A 24,737-nucleotide genomic window follows, 5' to 3' on the forward strand; every position below is an offset into this window, starting at 1 on the left:
TTTACTGTGTTATCACCACCATGGCATATTAATTCATACTATATATATATACGGGGTGATTATAAAAAAACTATCCCGACATATGGGCCCCCTAACTATCATACCATTCACAGAAACTGAATGAAATTTCGGCATAAGGTATTTTGATGTATGCGCTCAAGAATGATATGGAAAACAACAGTGTCACTCTAACAGTTACGGTTACAGTGAGAAAATTTCGAAAATATCAAATGGCAACACCAAGTTTTTTGTATTGGAATGTGATCTCCATTGTGAAAAACCCTAAATAGCGTTCGAACGGCAACTGTAGCATGAAAATCACCGGAGTTAGGCAAGGAAAAAGTAAAAAGGACTTTGCCGTGCACCTGACAGAGCATTAATGTTCGTTTCATTCGTCACACCGTTTCTTCGGCTGAGATCCCACAAGGCCTGATTAGTCCTCCACAAGGTCATGTGGAAAATTTTTGAAACACAGTAAAATGCTTTATTTTATGCCGCTTCTCTGTCCTTATTGGTTGTCCTCACTTTTAGCCTATCTGCCGCCGGTGATTTTCATGCTACAGTTGCCGTTCGAACGCTGTTTAGGGTTTTTCACAATGGAGATCACATTCCAATACAAAAAACTTGGTGTTGCCATTTGATATTTTCGAAATTTTCTCACTGTAACCGTAACTGTTAGAGTGACACTGTTGTTTTCCATATCATTCTTGAGCGCATACATCAAAATACCTTATGCCGAAATTTCATTCAGTTTCTGTGAGTGGTATGATAGTTAGGGGCCTATATGTCGGGATAGTTTTTTTATAATCACCCTGTATATATATATACATGTTCAATTTTCTTTTCTTTCCTGCATATCTCATGTAGTATGAATTTCTTTTTTTCTTCTTCTTCTTCTTCTGCTGCTTTTTATTTATGTGCTAACATGATTAATACCAAATTGTAACTTGGGATTGCCAGTAACGGCCATTTGGATTCTTGGTAACTTCCCCCCTCCTCTCCGTATTCAGTATTTTTCACTGATGAAGCGTTGTTGTTGTTTTATTGGCGTATTTCGACCTTTGGTGAAATAAAACTATCACCCAGATTTTATACCGAATGCTTTGTTTTGTTTTTTTTCATCCATATCAATTACAAACACGAATATACGGTTAGGAAACTTCCGTAACTGTGTACCTTGAATATCATGGTGAACAAGAGCGGTTCTCTCAGTTTCAGAATCATTTCATCATTTTTGTCGCACCACGGTTATTTTTTTTGCACATGAGGGCTAATTATATCGGGACCTACAATTTATTGCCGATTCCGAACGGCACTTTTTTTTTATATACACTCACCGAGAGGTTCGTGCGCTAACCCCTCTCGATGTAGGACTCCCTACGGTAGCAATCTATTTCTGTGGTCGTGTCGCCGTTTCTGCTGTACCCCATTACCAGAAACGTTTCTGACGAGGACGAACCGGGTATCGTACTCGCGCGACACCTCCAAACACCTTCAGCACTTCAGGCGAGCATTTCATCTACCTGGGCTACGGCGCCCTTTTCAGGATCAGTCACGACGAAAAAGCCAAAAGTAGAAACCAACCACGCCATTCATAATATTACACACAGAGAGATTCAAAAATTATTCTTTATTACTTTAACCTCTGTAATTTTAACATACACACTCATACTCATATGTATTTATTTTATTTATACTCATGATATGTTTTCATTCTCCTTAGCCGTTGGCGATAATGTACGTCGCCAATTTCCAAACAAAAAACTGAAGGGGGGGGGAAGAGAAAACTCAGCTCTTAATTAGCATTAAACACACATACGACATCGAACACTATGTATGTATTTAAATGAAAACGTGAACGCAAATATTTATAGCATTAAAAACGTCTCTAGAGCAAACGTTTCTTCGCATTATTTTTTTTCGCATACGTCAAACTTCTTCAGTAAACATGGGATACATCCTCTTTGAATATATTAATAAATTATATTTTGAATATTTAACCAACGTCTTGATAATAAACAAATGTATTTGTTATATTACAAGTGACATCTCATGTACGTACATAAATGTTTTCTAAGAAATACGGTAAATATTTTGAAAGTCCAGCTTCAGGAAAACATAAATTCTTCAGCGGAATGGTTAACGGTGTGATTAATGGTTCGATATGTCTGTGGATTCAATCGGGAAAGATTGTCCAAAAATTGATATGTTAAAACTCAGAGATTTTCAACCTTTTTTTGCATCGCGAGCACTGCCTACGACAGAAATGAGATGAAGAGCACCTTTATGAAGAGCTTAGAAATCTTGACATATTCTCCTGTTTAAATCCTTTCACTCCACGAGCATCATTTCTGTAGAGGGTACGAAATTGAGCTCAAGTATCCAGAGGTCTTGGTATTTCTGCAAGCACCACGGTGCTCGCGAATAATATAGTGAAGATAACTGGTGTATCTGAACTGTTTCTTGTAAGTTGATTGGATGAACTGAACTGCTCTAGTCCGTAAAATTAGTCCAGCATGGGGGAAGCATGATCAAGAGAGTTTGATTCTAAACATATCCATTAGTCGGTATATCCATAGGCGCAAGAACTTGGGTGCTTAGGCTACTTAAGACCCCGCCTATACTCCTTCCCAATAAATAATGAATATACAATGCAACGCACCCGTTCCCCCTCCTGCATATGGGCTTGATTTCCGTATAAACGGCACAAGGTGCAACTTTCGGCTCTTAAATGTTTTGTTTATGTCTGTATCTCTTACTATAGCTATGAGCAGAGGCGTACGCAAGGGGGGGGGTGTCGTGTTCAGGGAACCCGTGCAACACACTCCCACCCCAGCCGACCAGGAATTAGAAAGAATGTTTAACATTTCAGTGAAAAGTGTTGTGATCAGACACTAGATACGCACTCAGAAACTGTCAGGAACACAGACTCACACTTCTAGCACAACTCATTCGGTAGTAAACTGTCCATATGATAATATGACCAGAGATGCTCTCAGTTTGAAAGAAAGAAAGGAAGAAAAGAACATAAAACAAGCCAATGCTCCTTCTCGGCTTCCTTTTTTTGCTGACTGATAAGTTTGATTGCCGCTTGCAATTTCAGCTAGTCAAGTTCAGAACTCAATATAGTCCTCCAACTTGCTGTTTACGGCAAGTGGTATATGTCGAACAATGTGATTTCTAATATGAATCAAGGCCCAAGGCCTAGTGTGCAAGTGATTTCAAGACAATTATTGTTTCATCTTTTCAAGAGCATCTAAAAGGAGTGTTAGTTCAATTTTATTTGAATATTATTTTTCTACTTTAGAATGATATTTATGTAGTCGTATTTACGATATGACCTTGGATTTGAAATTTATTTATTGTAAATTTGCCAAGCTAGATCAGCTTTGACTGAGGATCTTTTCACAATTGATGGAATAACATCGTTAAACCCCTGGAATCGTTGAAGGAACCGATGGCGTTTCACGTGACGATAGAGGAAATCGCCTCCAAAATATTACTTCGGTTTTCATAGCTATAACCTTGAGAACGGGTAATTTCATTAATACAATGATCGATCCATTGTTTCAATTACAATCGATCGATTTGACTGCTTAGCAAAATGCATAAGCTAAACAAAAAACGCAGTAACTAGCATCAAAGGGTACACATGCATACTTCCGACACAACTCATTCGGTATCTCAATGAGTAGCTAGAATCCCCCTGGATGCTAGCTACTCAGGGAGATACCCGCGTCCTCATTGTGGCGGAAGGCACATGTAAAGAACGAATTGCACCAACAAAATACCGTAAACCTCAGGACCGCAGAGGATTAATAAAGTCGGGGAAATTTCAATTTTTGCAAACTATTATCAATCTATTTCAAAAGTTAAAAATTTCAGTTATAGTTTAAATTGTAATATTTTTAAACAGGAAAAAAAAAAGTCTATTAGAGGCTATAGCTTTGGTCAGGGCCGGAACTGTCAGCAAATTTCAGGGGTAGCAATGAGCATTTCATGAGAGAAATTGAGCACAGTTCCGGTCTTTCGTCATAGGCAATTTACTACCGAATGAGTTTTGTTCTCGGAAATATGCATGTATACCCAGGGTCGGAACCAGAAACAAAAATTTTCTCTTTCGCTAGGGACCTGTGTCAATTTTGGCAACCCCTCCCCCCTCCTTCTCGTTATTTTGTACGAAACAACAGCGAACCTAGTGCACTTCCTCATCCAGCTCCCGGGGCATCAGACACCTTTGCCCTACCCTAGTTGCGACCCTGTGTACCTAACAGTTTGAGTGCGTATCTAGTGCTGTGCGTAAATTTCTGATACCGCCATCTATGTTTCAAACTATGAGTGGGGTGTATTGATATAATATTTATATCACTGTAAGCCTGTTGCTCTCTACAGCTTGCCGAGTCTTTTTAACGTCGAGATCGGCTCACATTCATGCTTCGACGTTGAGGGAAACAGAAAACCCTCTTCATCCTGTCAGCGCTGTGCCGAAAAAATTTCATAATGGAGAGGGCGGTGTTATCACGTTCTCTCCCCCCCCCCACCCTAAAAATTCCTACTTACGGTACCGCGTTGGTTAAACTTGAGGGAGCCGAACGCCCCGTTTGGTTCCGGAGCGCTGGTTATAGCAAATATAGTACTAGTCCTCAAAAAAAGATTGGACAACGGAACTCCCTTCGGAATAAGAATCAATTGTATTGTGCGAGAAGAAACAAAAAAAGTTCCGCAGAAATTTTAGCATACTGCTTCCGATGTGGATCGATGTGCCACCGAGACTTGTTATGGCTAGATTAGCGTGTTCCTAATTCCCTAGGAGATCAAGATATTGCTGATGACGCTCCCAAATGAGGAAGGTAACTTCAGGCTCTTCCCTGAATTTTTAAATGGAATCTTTCACTATCAAGTGACGTAAAAAAATGTCATTACTGTTGGAGAAGTAGTATAATTCAACATACTACGCCAGAAATGAATTGACACCAGTGGAAGGAATATCCCGAATTCGTCTCGGTGCGATATGGTCAGCCATTATATCCATACATTGTGAGTTTAAAATATGATAACCCTAACAAAGAGGGTACATCTGTATCAGACTTGGTGCGATTCATTATTTATAAGAGGAATTATTGGCGGAAAACCAAAATATTCAGCTATATTTACGGACCGTGTAAGTTTCTCTATGATACCTAGTTCAGTTTTAAGCTAGCCAACAACTCCGCCATCTTGCTTTCATTCCTTTGTTCTCTACTTAAAGCAGCTGTTTCTTCGAGCCAACGTTTCCCACGACAGAAAAAATATATATATAAATAAATAAATAAAAGCAACATTTATGGTATACGCCTCACGATTCATCATCGGATCTGTCCACTCCATCAACTTCGGGTTATTTGTCTTCGTTCCAGAAAGTTTCCATCTATCTGCCTCACACACTAGACAGTTAAGATGTAATAATTGATACGCCGGGCCCACAGAATATCGGCGTTCATGCTGAGCGCCAACACGGGTAAAAAAAAAAAAAAGAGTGGGGGGAGTGGAAACAAAATACATTTATGTGTGCACGTATATACATGCGAACATTTTTTTTTCCTTCTAATATCCCCCGTGACACATCCAAACGAATCGACATTTGACAACATGACAGGTTTTGATGCAACAGGAGCCAGCAAACAAAAGATCCGCTTCATATATGTGTGTGCATAGACCGCCTAACTTTCTTCGTTTAAAGGAGTTTCATTCATATGGGTTTATCTTGGGCATTAAGATATTGATGTCTTTTTGTGGTGCTTCGGTTTTCCAATATATAAGACGGCCTCTTTCCTTTGTCAGAACCAACTTCTTGTCAACAAGTACGAACGATTAGTAGAAACACCTCCAGGGCGCGCTTCATATAACTTGTCTTCAAGACGTGGCTGAAGGTTGCCTAATCATTTTTGAAGACACCCCCCCGCCCCAAGGCACCTTCCTCGTCCTGTCATATTTCCATGCAGCAATTTATTACCGATCAGGTTGGGTCGGAAATGTAGGCGCCATCTTTCGATGATCGCCTCAGGTTCGGTAGGTAAAAAAAACTGTTTTGATATGGGTGGAACATCATTTGAGGGGGAAAGTGCTTGAAAATTTTGGTAGCTCAGTAAATGTTAGAGCTGAGTTTGGTAGCTCTTGGTGGATGCGAGAAGCGATTGGAACCTCGAAGAAACAGCTGCAGTAAAATTTTTGGAACCTCTCAATCTTTGGTAGCTCTTGTGGGAAAGGGTGTGAGACAATAACTTGAGAGATCAAGGGAGCGGCTGCAGTGAAACCACTTTAGTGAATTATCTTTTACTCTTATTTTTGTTATCTCAGGAAAGGTTTTTTAGTCAAAAGGCAGAGTTTGTTAGCTCAGGACCAAAAAATGAGAGCAGTTTTATCTACCTCTGGGGGCGTAGGGGGGAATTCGAGAAGAACTTTGGAGCTCAGAGCACTGCAGTGAAACTTTTTGAGAACCTCTTATCTTTGGTAGCTCAGGAAAACTGAAAACGCAGTTTTCTGAGGAAAGGTGAGAGCAGAGTTTTTGTAGCTCTGGGGAGGAGGGATAATTCGGGAGCTCAAGGGGTCAGCTGCAGTGAAACGTTTCAGAACCTCTTATCTTCCGTATCTCAGGAAATATGAAAGCACGGTTTGTTAGCTTCCCCCCCCCCTCCTCCCCCCACAACGTCAATGCCAAGGCAACTAGCGGTAATGTATATACGTATATTGTGAGCTTGGCCTGAGTCTGGTCCGGCCGTCCATGTACGGTCCCTTTCAGTGCACACGAGCTCCAAGGAAAGATTGAGAGATTCGGTTCCTCTGTAGTCTAGTGATCTAGGGCGTTCACACGGAAAGTGAAAGGACGTGGGTTCGATTCCCCGCCGGGGCTGTTGAATTTTCTCTCTTTCCAAAATATATCTTCGTAACAGCCAGTTGTTAAAACCTATGTGTATATATAAACTGACATAATTATCATCATGCTTCCCTTCCCAGGCTTTCAAGTCTTATCTCCGCTTATAGTAACAGTAGTACAGGAAAGGTGAGAGCACAGTTTGTTTGCTCAGGAAAGATATATATATGACAGCAGAGTTTTTCTTTCTTTTCATCTCTGAGGGTTGCAAAAAGAATTTCGGAGCTTAAGGGAGCGGCTGCAGTAGAACTTCTTATCTTTGTTAGCTCAGGGAGAGCAGAGTTCTTCAGCTCAGGGCAGATAAGAACAGAGTTTGGTAACTCTGGGATGGATGGGGTGCGAGACGAACTTCGGAGCTCAAGAAAGCAGCTGCAGTAGAACTTTTTGGAACCTATCGCCTTAGATAGCACTTGAAATCTGACCATTTTTAAAAGCTGGACTTTCCATTAACGCATATTAAATAATCTCAATTTTACAATTCAACGTTCACGAATATAACGTGTTAAACATGTTATATATGTACATACAAAGAAATATTTTGTAAAATGGATCTAAACAGTGCACACAACATATAATATACATATAACGACACCTCTTTCTCCATTTTCTTTTTGTTTCCATAGATATATATATAATCGCACGTCTAAAGTTTTCCAATTGCGAAAAATTCCTAAAATAGTCTTTTTTCTTTTATGTATTTATTATATTAACACCTAGAATGTTTCTTTGATAGCTTGGAAACTGTCACTGGGTGGCATTTTCGTGACACATGACGACACCTAAAAAGTTTCACACGGGACAGGAGAAGAAAAAAAAACAAACCGGTGACGGTTCCTTTTTTGACTTTCCTCCAACTTGGCTACGGCAGGAGTGCACAACCTTTTCGGTCCGCGGGTCAATTATGTGATATTCCAACCCCTTCGCGGGCCAGAAACTAGATATGGGGGTGACCATATGACCCGTATCTTACGGGATAGTCCCGTAATTTTGGCCGTCCCAACTTTTTTTACAAAACGTCCAGTTTTTTTTCCTTCTCAATTTACCTATCAAGGCTCACTCAAATTTTTTGAATCAAAAATTAAGATTATTTTCATGACCCACAGAGTGTATGTTATGATAATTATGACTCTATCATAATTAATGACAGTCATGTGTAAATATATTCATCTCACATACGTGACATACGCGTCAAACATATGGGGCTTTTTTTTTTTTCGCGGAAATTACATTTGGAATTGCAGTACCTGTTTCGGTACCTATGACGGTACACTATTTCCCAATATTGGCGATTTTTCTGCTATTCTAGCGATAGTTGGCAACTTTACTTGCCTTTGACAAATTTTCTAGATCATTTGACCATTTTTCTCGCACCACGGACATTTTCGGTCCACTAGGGCTAATTAGAACGGGACCTACAATTTATTGCCGATTCCGAACGTCAGCCCTTGTTCTTTCACTCACCACTAACCCCTTGGTTTGGAACTCCTTGCGGTAGTATTCTTTTTATGTAGGCACGTCGTTGTTTCTGTTGTACCCCCGCATGAGTAAAGTTAGATTTTCTAGCTTCAAATGGCACCTTTACTTGAATTTGACAATTTTTTCCGGCCGCGAATTGCAACTTTACCCGTGTTTGACAGATTTTTTCGGCGGTAAATGGCAATTTCACTCGCATTCGACAATTTTTTAATGGCAATTTTACACGCTTTGGCAACTTTTTTGGAGATATGTCTCGTATTTTTAGGAAAGAAATATCTGCAGCCTAGGAATTTATCGCGTTTTGTGTGTACTTTTGTACTGCAGCAACTTTCGTTGGCCGGATGGAACCCCTTGGCGGGCCACATTTGGCTCGCGGGCGGGAGGTTGTGCACCCCTGGGCTACGGTTAATACCAGATGAAATGGCACGAACAACACACGACGACGTGGACAAGAACTATATGCAATTCCCAATGAGAACATCAGCTAGACTTTTTTTTGTGTCCTAATTTCAACGCTATGATTGCACGAGGGATAGAAAATGCAGGACAAAAAGGAAAGGTGGTTTCATTTCCCCTAAGGTCCTAATTATCGTTACTGATCTTCATCGGAGCTACTGATAATTCTTTCCATGTCTGAGGTGCGGTAGCCTTTCAGTTTCTTGGGTTTCTTCTGGCCCTGGACCGTACCAGGTGGGCCGCCAGGGTTCCTTCCAGGCGGCAGGTTCTGCTTCTGCTGGAATGGGCTTCTGGATTGCGGTTGTGGGGGTTTCGGAGGCGGACCTTGGCGGAATGGATTGGTGTCGTTGAAAGCCACTGGCTGTGCCGAAGAAGCGTCTGGTGCCTGACCGACCGGTACTGCGGTCTGACCCAGGCTGGAATCCTGGACCTGGGTGACCGTGACCCCTTCGTCGGCGACGCTGACCGCCTTCCCGTTGTTAATGGCAAACGTCTTGTATTGTGATGGCGGCAATTCATCCAATACTATGTTCTCTTCTTCTTCTTTGAAGGTGTCGTAGTCGTGGATGTGGCGGAGGAGTAGCAGTGCCGGTACGTAAGCTAGATTGGTCACGGCTATCATCATGTTGAGGCCAGTGAAACCGATGCTGGCGACTATGCCGCCAGCTATGATGGGGCCGATTGCGTAAGCCAGGGAATAAGATATGTCTGCTATGGCGTAGATGGATCCGTATACTGAGACGTATCTGGTGTCGACCAGGAAGCCGAGCATGGGCAAGAGCGACGTGTCGACCTGTGCTATTCCGAAACATATGCCGGACAAGGGGAGCATCAGAAGCCAGAAGTTTGTGGCGAACGGCACGAAAAAGCTACTGAATCCTTCCATAGCCAATCCGGTGGCGGCGACCAGCCACTGATACCTTGGATACTTTTTGCAGAGTTTCACAGTCGTGTAAACGCCGAGGACGTGAGGGAAGAACGCCGGGAGCCATATCAGGCCCATCTGCCACTCGTCCACGTTATCCATTGTGTTTTCCATCCACAGCGTTATAGTCGGTTCCAAGAAAGCCAGGGAAACGTTCGCCATCACAAGAGTTCCAGCAGTGACTAGAATGTACTTGTCGGCGAAAAGCCTATAGATAGGCGTCCCTTTTGGTCTCTCTATACCCTGCTCTTTCATGGCTTCCTTGACGGGTCGCATCACGAACAACAACGCGAAACCGTCCATCAGCGAGACGAGACTCAGAGTAATAAATGGAACTTCTTTCCCAGCGAACTCGTACAACAGCCCACCGAAAGGTGGTGCCACGAGGCTACCGAATGATATGAACGCTTGGGCTATTCCGATAGCCTTCTGACGTGCGGCCTCTTCCGTGAACCTATCTGCGATCATGGCGAGCCCACCAGTATCAGCGAATGCCGAACCGACACCTTGCAGACTCCTTGCCAGGAAGAGGACGCCGTAACTCTGACCGCAGGCGAAAAGAGCAGTGGAGAAGAACATTATCGTGAGTCCGATCATCATAGGGGTGTCGTACCCTATCTTGTCAATGACCGCTCCAGAAAAAGGGTTGATGAACAGCTGAACGATGGCCTTTGAGGCGAAGAGTAATCCGACCGCCTTGTTCTCTCCTTCGTAGACGATCTTGTCTTTCTCCCGCTTCCAGAAAGACACGTTGTAATGCACACCGGGGACGGCCGAACTGTTGTCCCAGACCATCCCGCCGGCTTCCGTGTGCTCTTTCCAGGCACCGATGTATCGGAGATAATCCGGAATGATAGGCACTATCACCATGTACAGCATGTTGTCGAGTAGAAGAGCCACGCAGACGATGACCAAGACCATCTTCCGTTGGCTGTTCGGTTCCTCCAACTTGTCGTTGAACCGGCGCCATAACTGGGATATGTCCATGTTGACGAAAGGTATCACGAAAGTCATTTTGATTTTTTTACTTCCGCGCTCTGAAAATACAGCAAGATGTGCGTATGGCAACTCTCCTGAGAAAGATCTCTCTCGCACCTCGGATCACCACGGTTTAGATAACCGACGTGCAGTGGCATCTGTTGACGAACCAACTCTTGCACAGTTCATTATCCGTCCTATTCATTTCAGCAGTGGCATCATCGCACTTGGCCTGAAAACGCGTCATCCTGGAAACCAGCTGCTGCTTCTTCACAAATTGCAAAAACTCTTGTCATCCAATCAGGAGGAAGCTTGAAACGGCGTTCATGAACGTCTTTAATTCCGGTTAAAGATTTTCCCAGGAGATCAGACTGTACACTCAAATGACCTTACGAGCCGTGTTTGTTTGTATTTAATACGGTACCTTTGTGCGCATGTGCACTCAGTCCATCGCCATCTGTAATCTTTCCCTATCCTGCAGCCTGCCGAATATCTGGGGTCCCTTCAAATAGAAAGGAAAATTACATTAAGAAATTGCCTCAAAAATTTAAGGATAAATAATTCACACTGTCAAGGGGACACAACTTACTGGCCGGCCACAGGTTAGGGAAAGATTCACAAAATAAATGTTCACAAGAAAAAAACTCTTCACTTCACACACACAATATAAAAATATTGAATATAAATTGCAAAATACAGTTAGCATATTGAAATAACACTAATTTGTACGCACTATTTGCTCAGTGCGTTTACAGTTGAACTCGATTAGTACGAGGCCTAAGATATAAGCGTCGGTCTCAGCTGATTCCAGGGGTGTACGCAGAATCGACCTTACTTAGGCACAAAGAATTCCTTCCAAAGAAATTTTGATTACATAAAATTCCCAGAAATTGATCGAAATTGCATTTTTTCCATATAAAAAGGCTATTTCTTTCGATATTTCAATTTCTCTATTAAAATATTTTAATAAAAAAATTAAGTTTTTTTTGTTAGCGGGGGGGAGGGGGGGGGGACACGAGCTCCTTCTGCCCGCCCCCCCCCCCCCGCTGCTTACAGCTCTGGCTGATTCCCATCTATAAGCATTTAATAAAAATCATGAAGCTATCGATACGTAGATTACGCAACCATAATTTCTTATGGGGGCATATTTCATGATAATTATTTTTTGGGATAATTGCTCTTTCTTTTTTTTTTCCTATATTTTTATTATATTATTTGTAGGTAATTAAGTAAGTAATTAGTATATTAAAGTAGGTAACGCCTACTTTTAGATTGATTACCTAGTTCCTAGGATTTATCAAACCAAGGTGTTTACTCCATGCATTTTCTCAATATACCTGCGGAGTAATACTGACCACCTTAATTTTTGTCCTGTTTTATTTCTGATTTTTAGGCTTGAAAAAGATTATAAGTAATCCGTATAAAACCACCGATTTTCGATTGAGGATCCATTGAACCTTTATAGATCATGAACTGATTAGAGATGCTATCCTCTAATCCTCAGTATTGATTGTATGTCTCGATAAAGAATACACAGAGACTGATGTTAGTCTGATTACAGTACTCAAACAAAAATACCTTTCGAGTATAGTGTGGAAAATTAATTCCAACGATTTATCACTCAAAATACAAAAAAAATTGGAACACTAAACAGCCGTTTCAAGGCTAAAATGTACCCTCTTCTTCTGGTATAGCGCACACCATTTTCCACCATATTTACCTTGAAACGGCTGTTTTTGTATTTTGAGTGATAGTCTTTTGGATTTCATTTTCTTCTACATTACTCAATACGTTTTACCTTATTTACGTGAATACGTGTTTTAAATCATCTGGTGATGATTTAGAATTACTTTACCGTACACAAACTCCGGTCATATACAGTATATCACCATACGGTAATTTCCAACCAGACGAGTTGGATGGGAAATGAAGGCCCCCAACCATCGGTGGTTGCCCCAGGCTCGGTAGGTAAAGAACTTGCTTCTGACGTCCTGCACCCGGATTCGAACCCGTGGACCTTGACGGTAACCTTCATAGTGGAAGAAGAGCATCTTACCACACCACGCCATTCGGGCGTCATCTTACGATACCGGGAGCATTCGCAAAAAGTTGCGTGATGAAACTCTTTAAACGTTGATATCTCAGTAATTACCCAACGCAGGTCAAAAGCAATAGTTTCACCAGATGCGCATTACACAAAGACGAATCAACTTATATCACTTCGGTTTCAAAATACCTTCCCGTCTGCGCACCAGGACCGCTTCCCTGATTCGTAACGAATTGTTTTCCGCTGCATCTTGAGCGGTTAGTTCACACACAACGAAAATAGTCTCGACATTTTTATCATTTCAAATAAGCATATTTTCTAGATTTTATACTGATGTAAACTCGGAAGGAAAAGTCATCTGGTTTCTTCCGGCACTCTCGAGCCCATGCCCTCTTGTATACCGGGCAAGCATGCAAGAGAGCCTGGGCCCGAGAGTCCCGGCAGAGACCGGATGATTTTTATTTCTGAGTTTAACTCACCATAAAATCCCGGAAATGTCTATTTCTTTGATATATTGGGCTAAGAAAAGGCCGTCTACCTCTATTGGTATCGTTTGTTAATTCATTTGGTCATTTTTGTCGCACCGCGGTCATTTCGTTTTCTTCACCACGCCCTGTATCGTATGTTGGTTATTCCAATGAAAAAGCCAATGATAATGACATAATTTCATTATGTCAGTATCTATGACGTGATTCAAGGCACAAAAAAAACGCTTTTCACGTCAAAACTTGCGGCCGTGTCTACGGCACAGCCTACCTGAATTTTTAAAATCCCAAATGTCGTACCAACAACTTAAAATTTGAAATACCACCAAGTTTACATTTTACTTGAAATGAGTTAGAATCTATTGATCTATTGAAATCTCATTGATCATGAAAGTAACAACCAGAAGTTTGATTGAGCATGTGGATTATAAAATTCCACGTTTTTCCTGAAAATAGTGAAATTTGCATGCGCAATTTATACACTACCGTCCATTATGAGCGGGAAATTACGGCAAGTTTTCTACGGATCCGAAAAGTTGACGCATGCCCTATTTCTGAAAGTATTCAGATAACTTTATGACCGAAAGTAAAATTTTATGATTTTTATTTGCAAAAACATCTAGATCATGCTATAAAAAAAATCTTCAAAACATCTACAGATCATGTCGTAGAATTAATTTCAAAAAATATCTGCATCAAATTTCATGGGGAAAAAAGTAAACTTTTATTTTACGTCGTTGGTAAATTGGATAAATTCCCCTAAATTGATGAATTTTACGGTGGTTATGCATAATACCTAAAATGCGTCGCGTCGTTGGTAAACATGATAAATTGTACTATATGATATACTATACATAATAATTCACACATGTATTGTATCATTCTTTCGGGGTATGATAGTAAAATTTGTTATCATTACATCGGGGTTTGACTATATTCATCACTAGACTTATTTGGATTTTTTTTTCCATATTTATCAAATTCACCAATTACACTGGGGTATTATGAATAATCACAGATAAAGGCGATAAAAATTTCAAGTATTCATCAAACTTAACAACGACACTTGGTTATTATGCATCTTCGCCGTTAAGATTGATATATTAAACCTACCAAGACGATTGGTAAGTACGCATAATACCTGGTTATTATGTATAATGGCCGATTTGTCACATTTACTATAACACACGTACATTGTATTCATGCATAAATGAATGAAATTAAATTCTTTGGATAACGTGCATATCATCTTGACATCCCTTGGTTCCTGCAAGTGATATTTTTGAGACAGCCTCTAACGAACGGGTTATTATAAAAAACAACAAAATAGCTTCTTTCTTTTTTTTGAAGTCCATGTGTTTGGTACAGACACCCGCAATTACAAGGTAGTTCTTCTAAAAATAACTTAAACACCCAAACATTCCTGGGGGTTCATGAAACCATCACCCCTTTCTATACCCGCATTATGACCCTGAATATGACATTTCCTATATCTACACAAAATTATATTCATCTTTTTAAGTTCTTATGTTTCCGACAGTTTAGAAAAATTTCCAGTTTCATACACAAAGATAATAATAATGGAGTCGCTCATAAATTTTGATGTTTGCATACCGACAAAAACTCCGTGTGGTCATTCTCCAAGGATTATAGTATAAGACAAGAAAAACTAAAGATGGATGGCGCTGTGCAATCTCTCTCTGTGTGTGTCTCTCTCTTTGTAGCCCGTGGATAGGAACAAACAATAAGTGATGAGATGTCCTTCGGGAATTTACCTCTGGGAAATTTACCGCTGGTTGCGAAGCGAACGTTTTGTTGTGTATGTGTGTGTTTATATGTCTCTCTCTCCTCCGACTCTTTCACTCTCTCTCTCTCTGTGTGTCTGTGAGTCTCTCGCTTTGGACTCTTACATCTTCAGTCTGGTAAATGATGACTCTCGGTCAGATGCGAACATTGCTCGCTCTTTTGCTCTCTCTCTCTCTCTCTCTTAAAACCCCAGGTAAGTACAACAACAAGGTGGTAGAGGATAGAGAAAGGTTTTGAGGATGTTTTGTCCGGAGCGGACAGAATAATGGCTGATCCCACTTTAGCTGATTACCTTTCCTCTTTTCCGTTTCGTCCGCTGAACATGAGCCGCGAGGATTACGTGGAATTGCGTAAGGACAAGCTCCTAAATTCAGACTGAATTCTTAGATAAAAAAGAAACTTTGGGATCCCGATGCCGACTTGATGATGTTAGAAAATAGTTGTGCATTTGTTGCCATTTGAATCAGTTGCTCGAGAAATTTAACGAATTAATGATTTTTTTTTACTCAAAAGTTAACCCCCTTCCCCAGACGGCAACAAATATAATTAGGGAAGAAGTAGTAGCGTCCCTGTGTTACACCTATCCTTCGGGGATGCTTAGATGTCTCTCCGAGATGTGAAGGTCCTTCAATATTCAATGTATCTCTGTGGTTGGTAGCAACCTCTTTTTTAATCAACGAGAGCCCCCGCCCCTCCCAAAGGTGGCAACAGTTATAAATTAGGAAATAAATAGTTGTGTATCCACTACTTATATATGCTCTGTATTGCAAGGGGACCGGGACTCGATTCGCGGCGGAGACAACAAACTTTTCTCTCTATAATACTGTGTATTTCTCGTTTCATTTATAATCTATGTTTAGTGATTTCACCAATCATTGGCAACATTTTTGGCGTGTATTAGCGGTATCCCGTATTTGTGATTCCTATTCCCCGTGTTTTTCTCGATACAATATGCTCACTCTAATCCTGTAGCGGGAACCTTGAAGCGGTTTCGGTGGGGGGAGGGGGGGGGGTCCGCGAACTTAAATGAGATAACGAAAAGCAATTAACCTATTATTTTCATATTATTATGCGCTGAATATCATTTTGTGAAGAGGTCCATGGCCTTCATCTCTCTCTCTCTCTCTCTCTCTCAGGCACAAGTGGGTCCGTGGCCTTCGTCTTATCGGCCCAAAGCAGTGGTTCTCACAGTGTGCGTCACGGATCCTATGGGCTTCGCCAACCACTATCAGGGTCGCCACGAGAAGTTTGTACACAGTGTCCCACAATCGACTGACGTTTTTCAAGATGGGATAGCAAGAAAACAGTGACAGACAGACACTCTTACAGAATATAAATGTGCAAAGTCAGGAATTTCAGCTACGTCAATCATTTCGTAAAGGGTTGTGTAGTGATTAAAATTAAAATTAACTGTTTATATATACACCCTGTGCCCGATTAGAAAGTATTTTCCCGCTCTCTCCTGATGCCAACGAAACAATGCCCACGTTTCTGAGTGAAATATTCGCTGAGATATCTGAATTTAAAAAATCGGAAACTTGGGAAAAAGAAGCGTCGTCCGTTAGTTTTTGTTGTTCTCTCCCAACTTTCCTCAGATAATTGAATTCAAATATCTCAGCAAATATTACACTTAGAAACGTGGAGATTTTCTGTTTTGCATCAGGAGAGACTGGGAAATAACTTGCTAATGGGGGTTTTTGGTCACAGGGTGTCCATATAAAAAGTTTTTTTTTTAATTTCAATATCTATACAACCCCTTGCGAAATGAATGACGTCTCTGAAATTCCCGACTTCTCACGTTTATATTCTGCAATAATCACTTTAATATCTGTCAGCGTTTTCTTGCTCTTCCATTTCGAAAACTGTCAGTAGATTTTTGGGGACAGACACACTATACAGTCAAACCTCGTTAATGAGTCACTCTTGGGAGAGCAAAAATATGACTTAGTAAGTGAAGTGACTCGTTAAACGCGGTAAGCCATAGCTGTGCCAATTCCTGCATGAGGACAATTAGGACTTACAAAAAGTGACCTGGTAAGCGGAGTGACGTGTTAACCGGGTGACGCACTAACGAGGTTTGACTTTATATCTATATTTGCCGTTCAGTGAATTGAAATGTGATTCTTGTTTGCACTTTTCTGGGGGAGTAGCTGATAAATCAAGAGAGTCGCTGGTGGAAAAAAAATTGAAAAACCACTATTACAATCCCCTGCTCTAATCATATCGAAAAATCACGTGCATCTGATTATATTTTTTGCCGAAAAAAAAAAAGGCCGAAACGTCGACCTTGGTTGCAACGGTGTCTCGGTTATAACGACAAAATATCTCGGAACCTTCGATATCGTTATAAGTGGGCTTTACCGTACTCGTAATAAGATGTTACACGTGTATCCCATCACCGCCAAAAATGCATATCACATACCGAAAATCCTTTTCCCAGACCCCCCCCCCCCCAACACATAACCATCAACTCCTGCTTTATCTTTTCAAAGGAAAATAAGGGCAAGGCCGATCCGAAAGTCTGATTAGCGATAATCCGATTCGCCGAATCCGCCCTCTCCCGATCCCAGGATTCCATAGTCCCCTATTTTCTTCCCCCCTTTATTTTTTCCTGCTATATTCACATAATCCTCGCACACACGGAACAGAAAAAGCAAAAGTTAATCGTTGACGCGCCCTTCTGTCCAGAAAAATCTCCTCTACACAACCTCCCTCAACATCAGCAATCTGCAATATAATAGTAGATAGAGAGTGTGGACGAGTCGGTGTGACACATGGTATGATGGTACGTACGTAACACACCACGTCTCACTTTCGGGATCGGGAATAAAGCCATAAACCGTAAGCTCCTGGTTTTTTTTTCCTCTCTCTCTCGCGTGGGCTTCTTATTACCTTTTACACCATATTCTCTCCACCCTCGTTCCATATACTTTTCCGGAGAAATCTTATTTCTACGAGGGACAAAACGGAAGGATGAAGGCAATGAAAATGATACGTGATGGGATGAAGTACAAGACGTTTTGATTTCTCGGACAAATAAATGCCGAAAGTGAGATTAATGGCCAACCCTTTCGCGAGACGTGACTCATCTGTGATTTTAACGTCGTGTTCTTTCTATATATCAATGAATATTTGCTTTTTGAAGCCGAAATTCCTTCACATGTCCATCATGTATATTCATTATGACGATGTCCAAAATTTTATTTAAAGGAAGTGATTACGTGCTGGGAACTTCTCTTCAAAATAGTGTGGTTTTTACTAAAAAATGTGTGGTTCTAAAACCGCAATAAGTTTCTAATAAGGAAATCCAGTAGAATTTCTGAAATGTATCTATAACTTTGCGAGATATTTTATATTATGTTCTTGAAATTAGCTTATTGTCAGTACTTACGCCAGACATTTTGCAGTATATAATCGAGTTTTGGTATTACATATTGATAATGACAGTTATCTGTGCAATGAACAAAGAGTTTTAAGGAGCACAAAATATATTCTCTGAGATATGGCAGTTTCCATGAAAAGATACATGAATTTTGTCAAAAAAAAATTCGATTATTTATTTTCAAACAGATGTGAAATTATGTACATACAGAGTGTCCTTTGGGAGTTATAACACGTGGGACCGCATAAAAATTTAGATTTTTTTTATTCTGTGACACTGTATCATACTCTTAAGACTAGTGCAGGGTATATTTTGAACGGATTTTGAGCATTTCTTTAAATTGAAACTATACCTATACGACAGACGGTTAATGAGATAAAGACCGTGTTAGTGTTTTCAGTACATAATGATGTGACTGTTATGTGTGCAATGAAGTAAGTGTTTTAAGAAACACAAAATATTCTCAACATGGCAGCTTTCATGGAAAAAATTCATGAATTTTGTCAAAAAAAATTCAATAATTTACCTTCAAATATATTTGAAACTCTCAACTGAAACTCTGAAATATAGCTGAGATCCTAGTTCATCCATTTCACAGCTAATATTATGTGTTAAAAAACTTTATAAGAATATTTTGCTATTTCTTTTTTTTTTTTGAGAAATTTAGTTTCGTATGGAATAAAATAACGGGAAAAATGTTTCTTTATTGCCTTTGAAACGATCATTTCAAATGATTCAAGTCAGCCATAACTTTGTTTTTACTGTATTTGTTGCATGTAGAAGAATAAAACAATTTTTGGGTTTTGCGTAGAAAAATTCTTTCAATGAAATTTATAAAACCATTTTCGGCAATTTTCAAAAAAACCGTCGTTTTGAAGGTCGTTTGTTGCCTTAGCCCTTTTTGCGGCATAGTAGAAATCACTAAACCTCCTGTGAAATGTCATATCCTATGAAGTAGGCTTTCTTCCGATTTTAAGAAGTTGCCAAGTAAGGAGGAACATAAAATGTGTGTCATCGAGAAATCAGCTCTACAATATATCCGGGTTTATCATTGGTAAAATAAATAGTTTATTGCAAAGCGAGATATCTCGTCAATGCCCTTGAAAGCGTTAAAATTTTCTCATCTATTTTTGAGGAATTTTTGTATTTTTAAGCTGTAAAATTAATCAATAAGTTACGTAAAAATATTTAAATTTATATATCTATTCGATGATATATAGAAATTGATAATTGCTTTTATTAGATTTTTGAGAAATTTGATTTTTATTTCGATTTTTTACTAGATTGTATCTACATTATACAATGAAAATATTACATAAATTTTACTAAGATATGAAACCATATATTTGCAGCAAGTGTAAAATTAAATGCCCAAAATATTTGGGTCTTATAAGCCGCTGTGCAGTCAAATATGAACCAACATCACAAGATTTTCAAATACTTTCTACCTTTGACTGGACAATCTGTATAGTATGACTGAAATATTTGTACATTAATCTTCATGAAATTTTTTACTGAATTTTACTCTTTTTTTTTCTTTTTTGTTTATAGAAATTTCTGAAATTAAAAACTATACTTATATAGAATAAAAGTATTACAGTTTTAAAGCTAAGTTTATGGTGCATTTGTATTTGAAATGCTAATATTATTTATGGGATAAAATACAAGACTTATAATGTACAAGACTTGTAACTAACCATAAAAATTATCATTTACTACGTATAAAATTCAAAAATTATATTTTTATTTGAAGCTGTACGAAATTTTTAAATTATTTTCGGACGAATAAGTGTCGAAAAGGAAATTAATTAATGTCCAACCCTAAAAGAAGACGTGCCTTATCTACATATAATTTTAAACGCCATGTTTTTATGAAACACCATGAATTACACACACATATACAATTTTAAGCGCCAATACTTATATGCCATAAAAATTTACTTCTCAACCCACTATTCCATATTTTTTGAATTCAATTTCACAAGTTCATTTTTTATATATTTTTGGAGTAAGATAATATTCATATTTTATTTAAGACTTCCAAATGAATTTTTGAGTGAATTTAATATTTTTTTAGTTGAAAATTTTAAGTAAATTTTTTAAATATATTTCAATGAGGTTTTTCAGGTATGTATTGACGAAACCATAAAAATTATCATTTACCACGTATAAAATTCAAAAATTATATTTTTATTTGAAGCTGTACGAAATTTTTATTCACGATATTTATTTTATATATATATTAGAAAATTAGTCTCGAAGAAATTTTAATTATATATCACAAAACTTTGGCTCCCTGTGCAGTCAAATATCTGTTACGCAATACTCGACCGAACAAACATTGAAAATGATTTTCAAATAATTGTCAAATTTTAACTTTTACCACCCTGCGCAAGTTTAAAAATTGAGTTTTAAATATTCATGTCATATAAATTTGGTGTAATACAAATACGGTTTTTTTTTTATAAATTTTCTTGAAGTTAAGTAATTGATAAATTTTATTTTATTTTTGGATGGAAATTACGGAAATTAAAAAATTATACCTAGAATCTAACGAAGTATTTTTTTAAACTGAATTTATTGCACACTTCTAATTATTACTAATATTATTGATTAATTTTTTTTCATATAATGTGAATTATACTATTGATTTTTCTTTTAATCTCAGTTTTTACATTTTTTACAATAAATTATTTCAGGAAAAATGTTTTATCTATAATATAAAACCAGAAATAGGTTAATTTTTTTCATTAATCACTATTCTTATCACTACATCATTGTTCATTTTTGAATTTTTCTTATTCAATTTTGAACATATCATCGATTGTTTGTAAAAATTGTAATTGTTTGTAAAAACAATCGATGAAATGTTCAAAATTGAATAAGAAAAATTGTTTTAATTTGTTCCTTTTTAAAAATTTGTTTTCTTATTTATTTCCTTATTTTGAAATTTTTTTAGTGTTTTTATTTTTTTATTCAGCTTTATTTTATTCTATTTTGATTTTTGTGTTTAGGAATTTTTCTTTTTCTAATTTTATCAATTTTTTTCCATCCTTTTTTTCATTACTAGCCGTATTAAGCGGCTAACCATATGAATAATTCAACTAAAACAATTGATAATTAAAGCATAAAATGCATTTCAGTATTAATGAATATATTGGAAGCTATATCTCTTATGATAAAATCCTGTTCACTTCAGTTACTCGTAGACAAATATTTGCGTAGCGAAAATTTCAAGGGAAAAAAATTTGCATTTAAATCTGATTAGATTGCAAATAAGAATGAGACCAAATTCAAAATTTTTAGTAATACTCATCTTAGTTTCTTATTTTTTTTCTTCTTCTTTTAAAATTAAACTTAATTATTGGAAATTTTGATAATTAGAAACACGATGAAATTAATAAAAAATAAATTTATCATGATGTTGCGCAAAAAGGATGTTAACGCTTTTCTGTGATGAAATTTATTTTTCATAATACAAATCATCTTCCGTGACGTAATTTTTCTTTCATAATTTGAATTTATTTCGCAATATAATTTCCTTCTTTCAATTTTATAATATTATTTTTCATAACATAGCTTTTGTTCATAATAAAATTTTCTTCTTTCAATATTATAATGTTTTAAAATGAAATTTGCTTCTTTTTCATCGTATGATTTTTCTTTAAAAATATAATTTTCTTATTTTTAAAATATAATTTTCTTATTTTAAAAATATAAAAATATAATTTTCTTCTTTTAAAAATATAAAAATATAATTTTCTTCTGTTAAAAATATAAAAATATAATTTTCTTCTTTCAATTTTATAATATTATTTTTCATAACATAGCTTTTGTTCATAATAAAATTTTCTTCTTTCAATATCATAATGTTTTAAAATGAAATTTGCTTCTTTTTCATCGTATGATTTTTCTTTAAAAATATAGTTTTCTTATTTTTAAAATATAATTTTCTTATTTTTAAAATATAATTTTCTTCTTTTAAAAATATAAAAATATAATTTTCTTCTGTTAAAAATATAAAAATATAATTTTCTTCTTTTAAAAATATAATTTTCTTATTTTTAAAATATAATTTTCTTATTTTTAAAATATAATTTTCTTCTTTTAAAAATATAATTTTCTTCTTTTAAAAATATAATTTTCTTCTTTTAAAAATATAAAAATATAATTTTCTTCTGTTAAAAATATAAAAATATAATTTTCTTCTTTTAAAAATATAATTTTCTTATTTTTAAAATATAATTTTCGTCTTTTAAAAATATAATTTTCTTCTTTTAAAAATATAATTTTCTTCTTTTAAAAATATAATTTTCTTATTTTTAAAACATAATTTTCTTCTTTTCAATATAATTTCCCTTGTTTTTTGATAACATTATTTTTCTTCGAAATGCAATTTTTTTCTTTTGATAAAATAATTTTACATAAAATATAAGTTTTTTCTTTCTTCATAATATAATTTTCTACTTTTTTCATAACATAATTTTTTTTTCTTTTTCATAATATAATTTTCTTCTTTCACGTAACATAGTTTTTATTCACAGTATAATTTCTTTTTAGTAACATTATTTTCTTTAAAATAAAATTTCATTTTTTTATAGTATACCTTTTATCCCTCAATACTTGTTATTTAAGAAATAATTTTTATTCATTATATAATTTTCTTCTTCTGTAATATGCTTTTTTTTGTGCAATTTTTCCATTGTAATGTGTTCCATACTTCTATATTAACTTTATCACATATTATTCTACCTGTTTACATTTCATTATAATTTTTTTCATAATACTTGCATCACAATTTTTGTACTATTCGTATATTTTTATACTTGCAAATTTTTTTATCTCTTATTTATCACATTATATTTTTACATCGCATACTTATTTTTTTTCCACTTTCAACATTAAAAATCATGATTCATGATTACTTGACATAATGTTGTATTTATACGATTTATTTAGTCATAAATTATATGGAAGGATTTTTATTGCACAAATTAATGTATTTCTTATGCACAAATTTTTATTTAAAATTAATTATAAAAATTGCCACGAGTGATTAAAAAATTGTTAAAATCGTGCAATATCTTATTTGAATTTATACGGTTTTAATATTAAATTCAATTATATATTCGAAATATCAAATAAATTAGTTATAAATAAGTTTATAATTGAATAAATCATCCATAAAAATTCTGATTTCGAAAAAAATAATCATTAAAATTGCGATGAGATCTATATTAGTTTTCAGTAGTTTTTTTTTTTAATTTTATTTTACATCGCATTCCTTTTAACGTTGTTTCATAAAATTTTCTATAATTGTCGTAACTAAATTTTTATATAATATATCTCTAATTTTTACAATTATAAAAGCGAACTGCATTTAATTTCAATTTTATTCCATGAATTTTATTTATTTATTCACGTCGAAAATCCTAATTTTTATACATAAAATGTTGTAACTGTATAATTTATTTAGTTATAAATAATCATTGCTTTGGTTTCACACAAAAAATTGCAAAAATTGGCAAAAAATGATTGGAAATTAATCATTTTTATTTTTTATTTAACTTAGTGAACACGAAAACGTGCTTGCAACGAAAAAATATCGGAAAGGAACCCGTAAATAATTGGAATCCTAAAATTTAGAATGATCGTTTTTTTTTTTTCGATTCGTATTAAAATACACATATATGATTTTCATATGACAAATAAATTTTGTAAATATGAAATTTACCTTTTTGAAGAGTGGCCGCTCGCCAAGCGGCGGCTTTGAGGATCTTCCGTCCGCCGTGGACAACGGGTTGAGAGACACCGTCGATGCCAAAATAGAAATAAGCCTCCTCGAGGAGATGCTTTCCGGGTCCGTCTACTCCAGCGGCTGGGACTCAACAGGAAACAATATCGAACAGAGTCTTCGATCCGTCCCGGAATCCCCACCCTCACACACTCGCTCCTCTTACCTCTTCCCCATCCGCCCTGGCTCGATTCCCGGCACCTCCGCCATCCGCATTCCTCACACACTTTCCGAATTTTTTTGTCGGTCCGGGAGTACAAGACGGCAATGCATTGGGGACGCAACTGCGCAGGGTAAACGCCCCTTATAGGGAGGTACCAGATCGGGCCCTCAAAATTTCCGAGTGGCCCGCTCCGACCAATTCCTGTCCTGGAATTCCGAGAGAAAAGACCCTTCACTCTCTCCTACACTCTCCAGCAAAGTCTTCTCTTCTAAAGCCAATGGATCGAGAGCAGAACTGGGAGAAATTAAAAAAAAA

The 24,737-nt window shown here is 36.8% G+C and overlaps 1 protein-coding gene across 2 annotated transcripts in view; it reads right to left on the reverse strand.

Moving 5' to 3' along the window:
* Nucleotides 1-24,426, reverse strand: part of VAChT (Vesicular acetylcholine transporter) — a 320,408-nt gene extending 295,982 nt beyond the window's left edge. The window contains exons 1-2 of one of the 2 annotated variants that reach the window (XM_089237497.1): nt 24,200-24,424; nt 1,612-11,247 (exon numbers count right to left, since the gene is read on the reverse strand). In XM_089237497.1, the coding sequence (XP_089093623.1) occupies nt 8,979-10,781 (1,803 nt within the window). In that variant the 5' untranslated portion in view covers nt 10,782-11,247; nt 24,200-24,424 and the 3' untranslated portion in view covers nt 1,612-8,978. Of the gene's footprint in view, nt 1-1,611; nt 11,248-24,199 lie in introns of those variants that run through there. The other variant, XM_089237496.1, reaches the window with a different exon arrangement.
* Between the last annotated feature and the right edge of the window lie 311 nt (nt 24,427-24,737).

This window comes from Pholcus phalangioides, unplaced genomic scaffold (genome assembly GCF_987345545.1).
Source record: "Pholcus phalangioides strain wild (caught in Gottingen) unplaced genomic scaffold, Ppha-v1.0 ptg000010l_1, whole genome shotgun sequence".
Lineage (NCBI taxonomy): Eukaryota > Metazoa > Arthropoda > Arachnida > Araneae > Pholcidae > Pholcus > Pholcus phalangioides.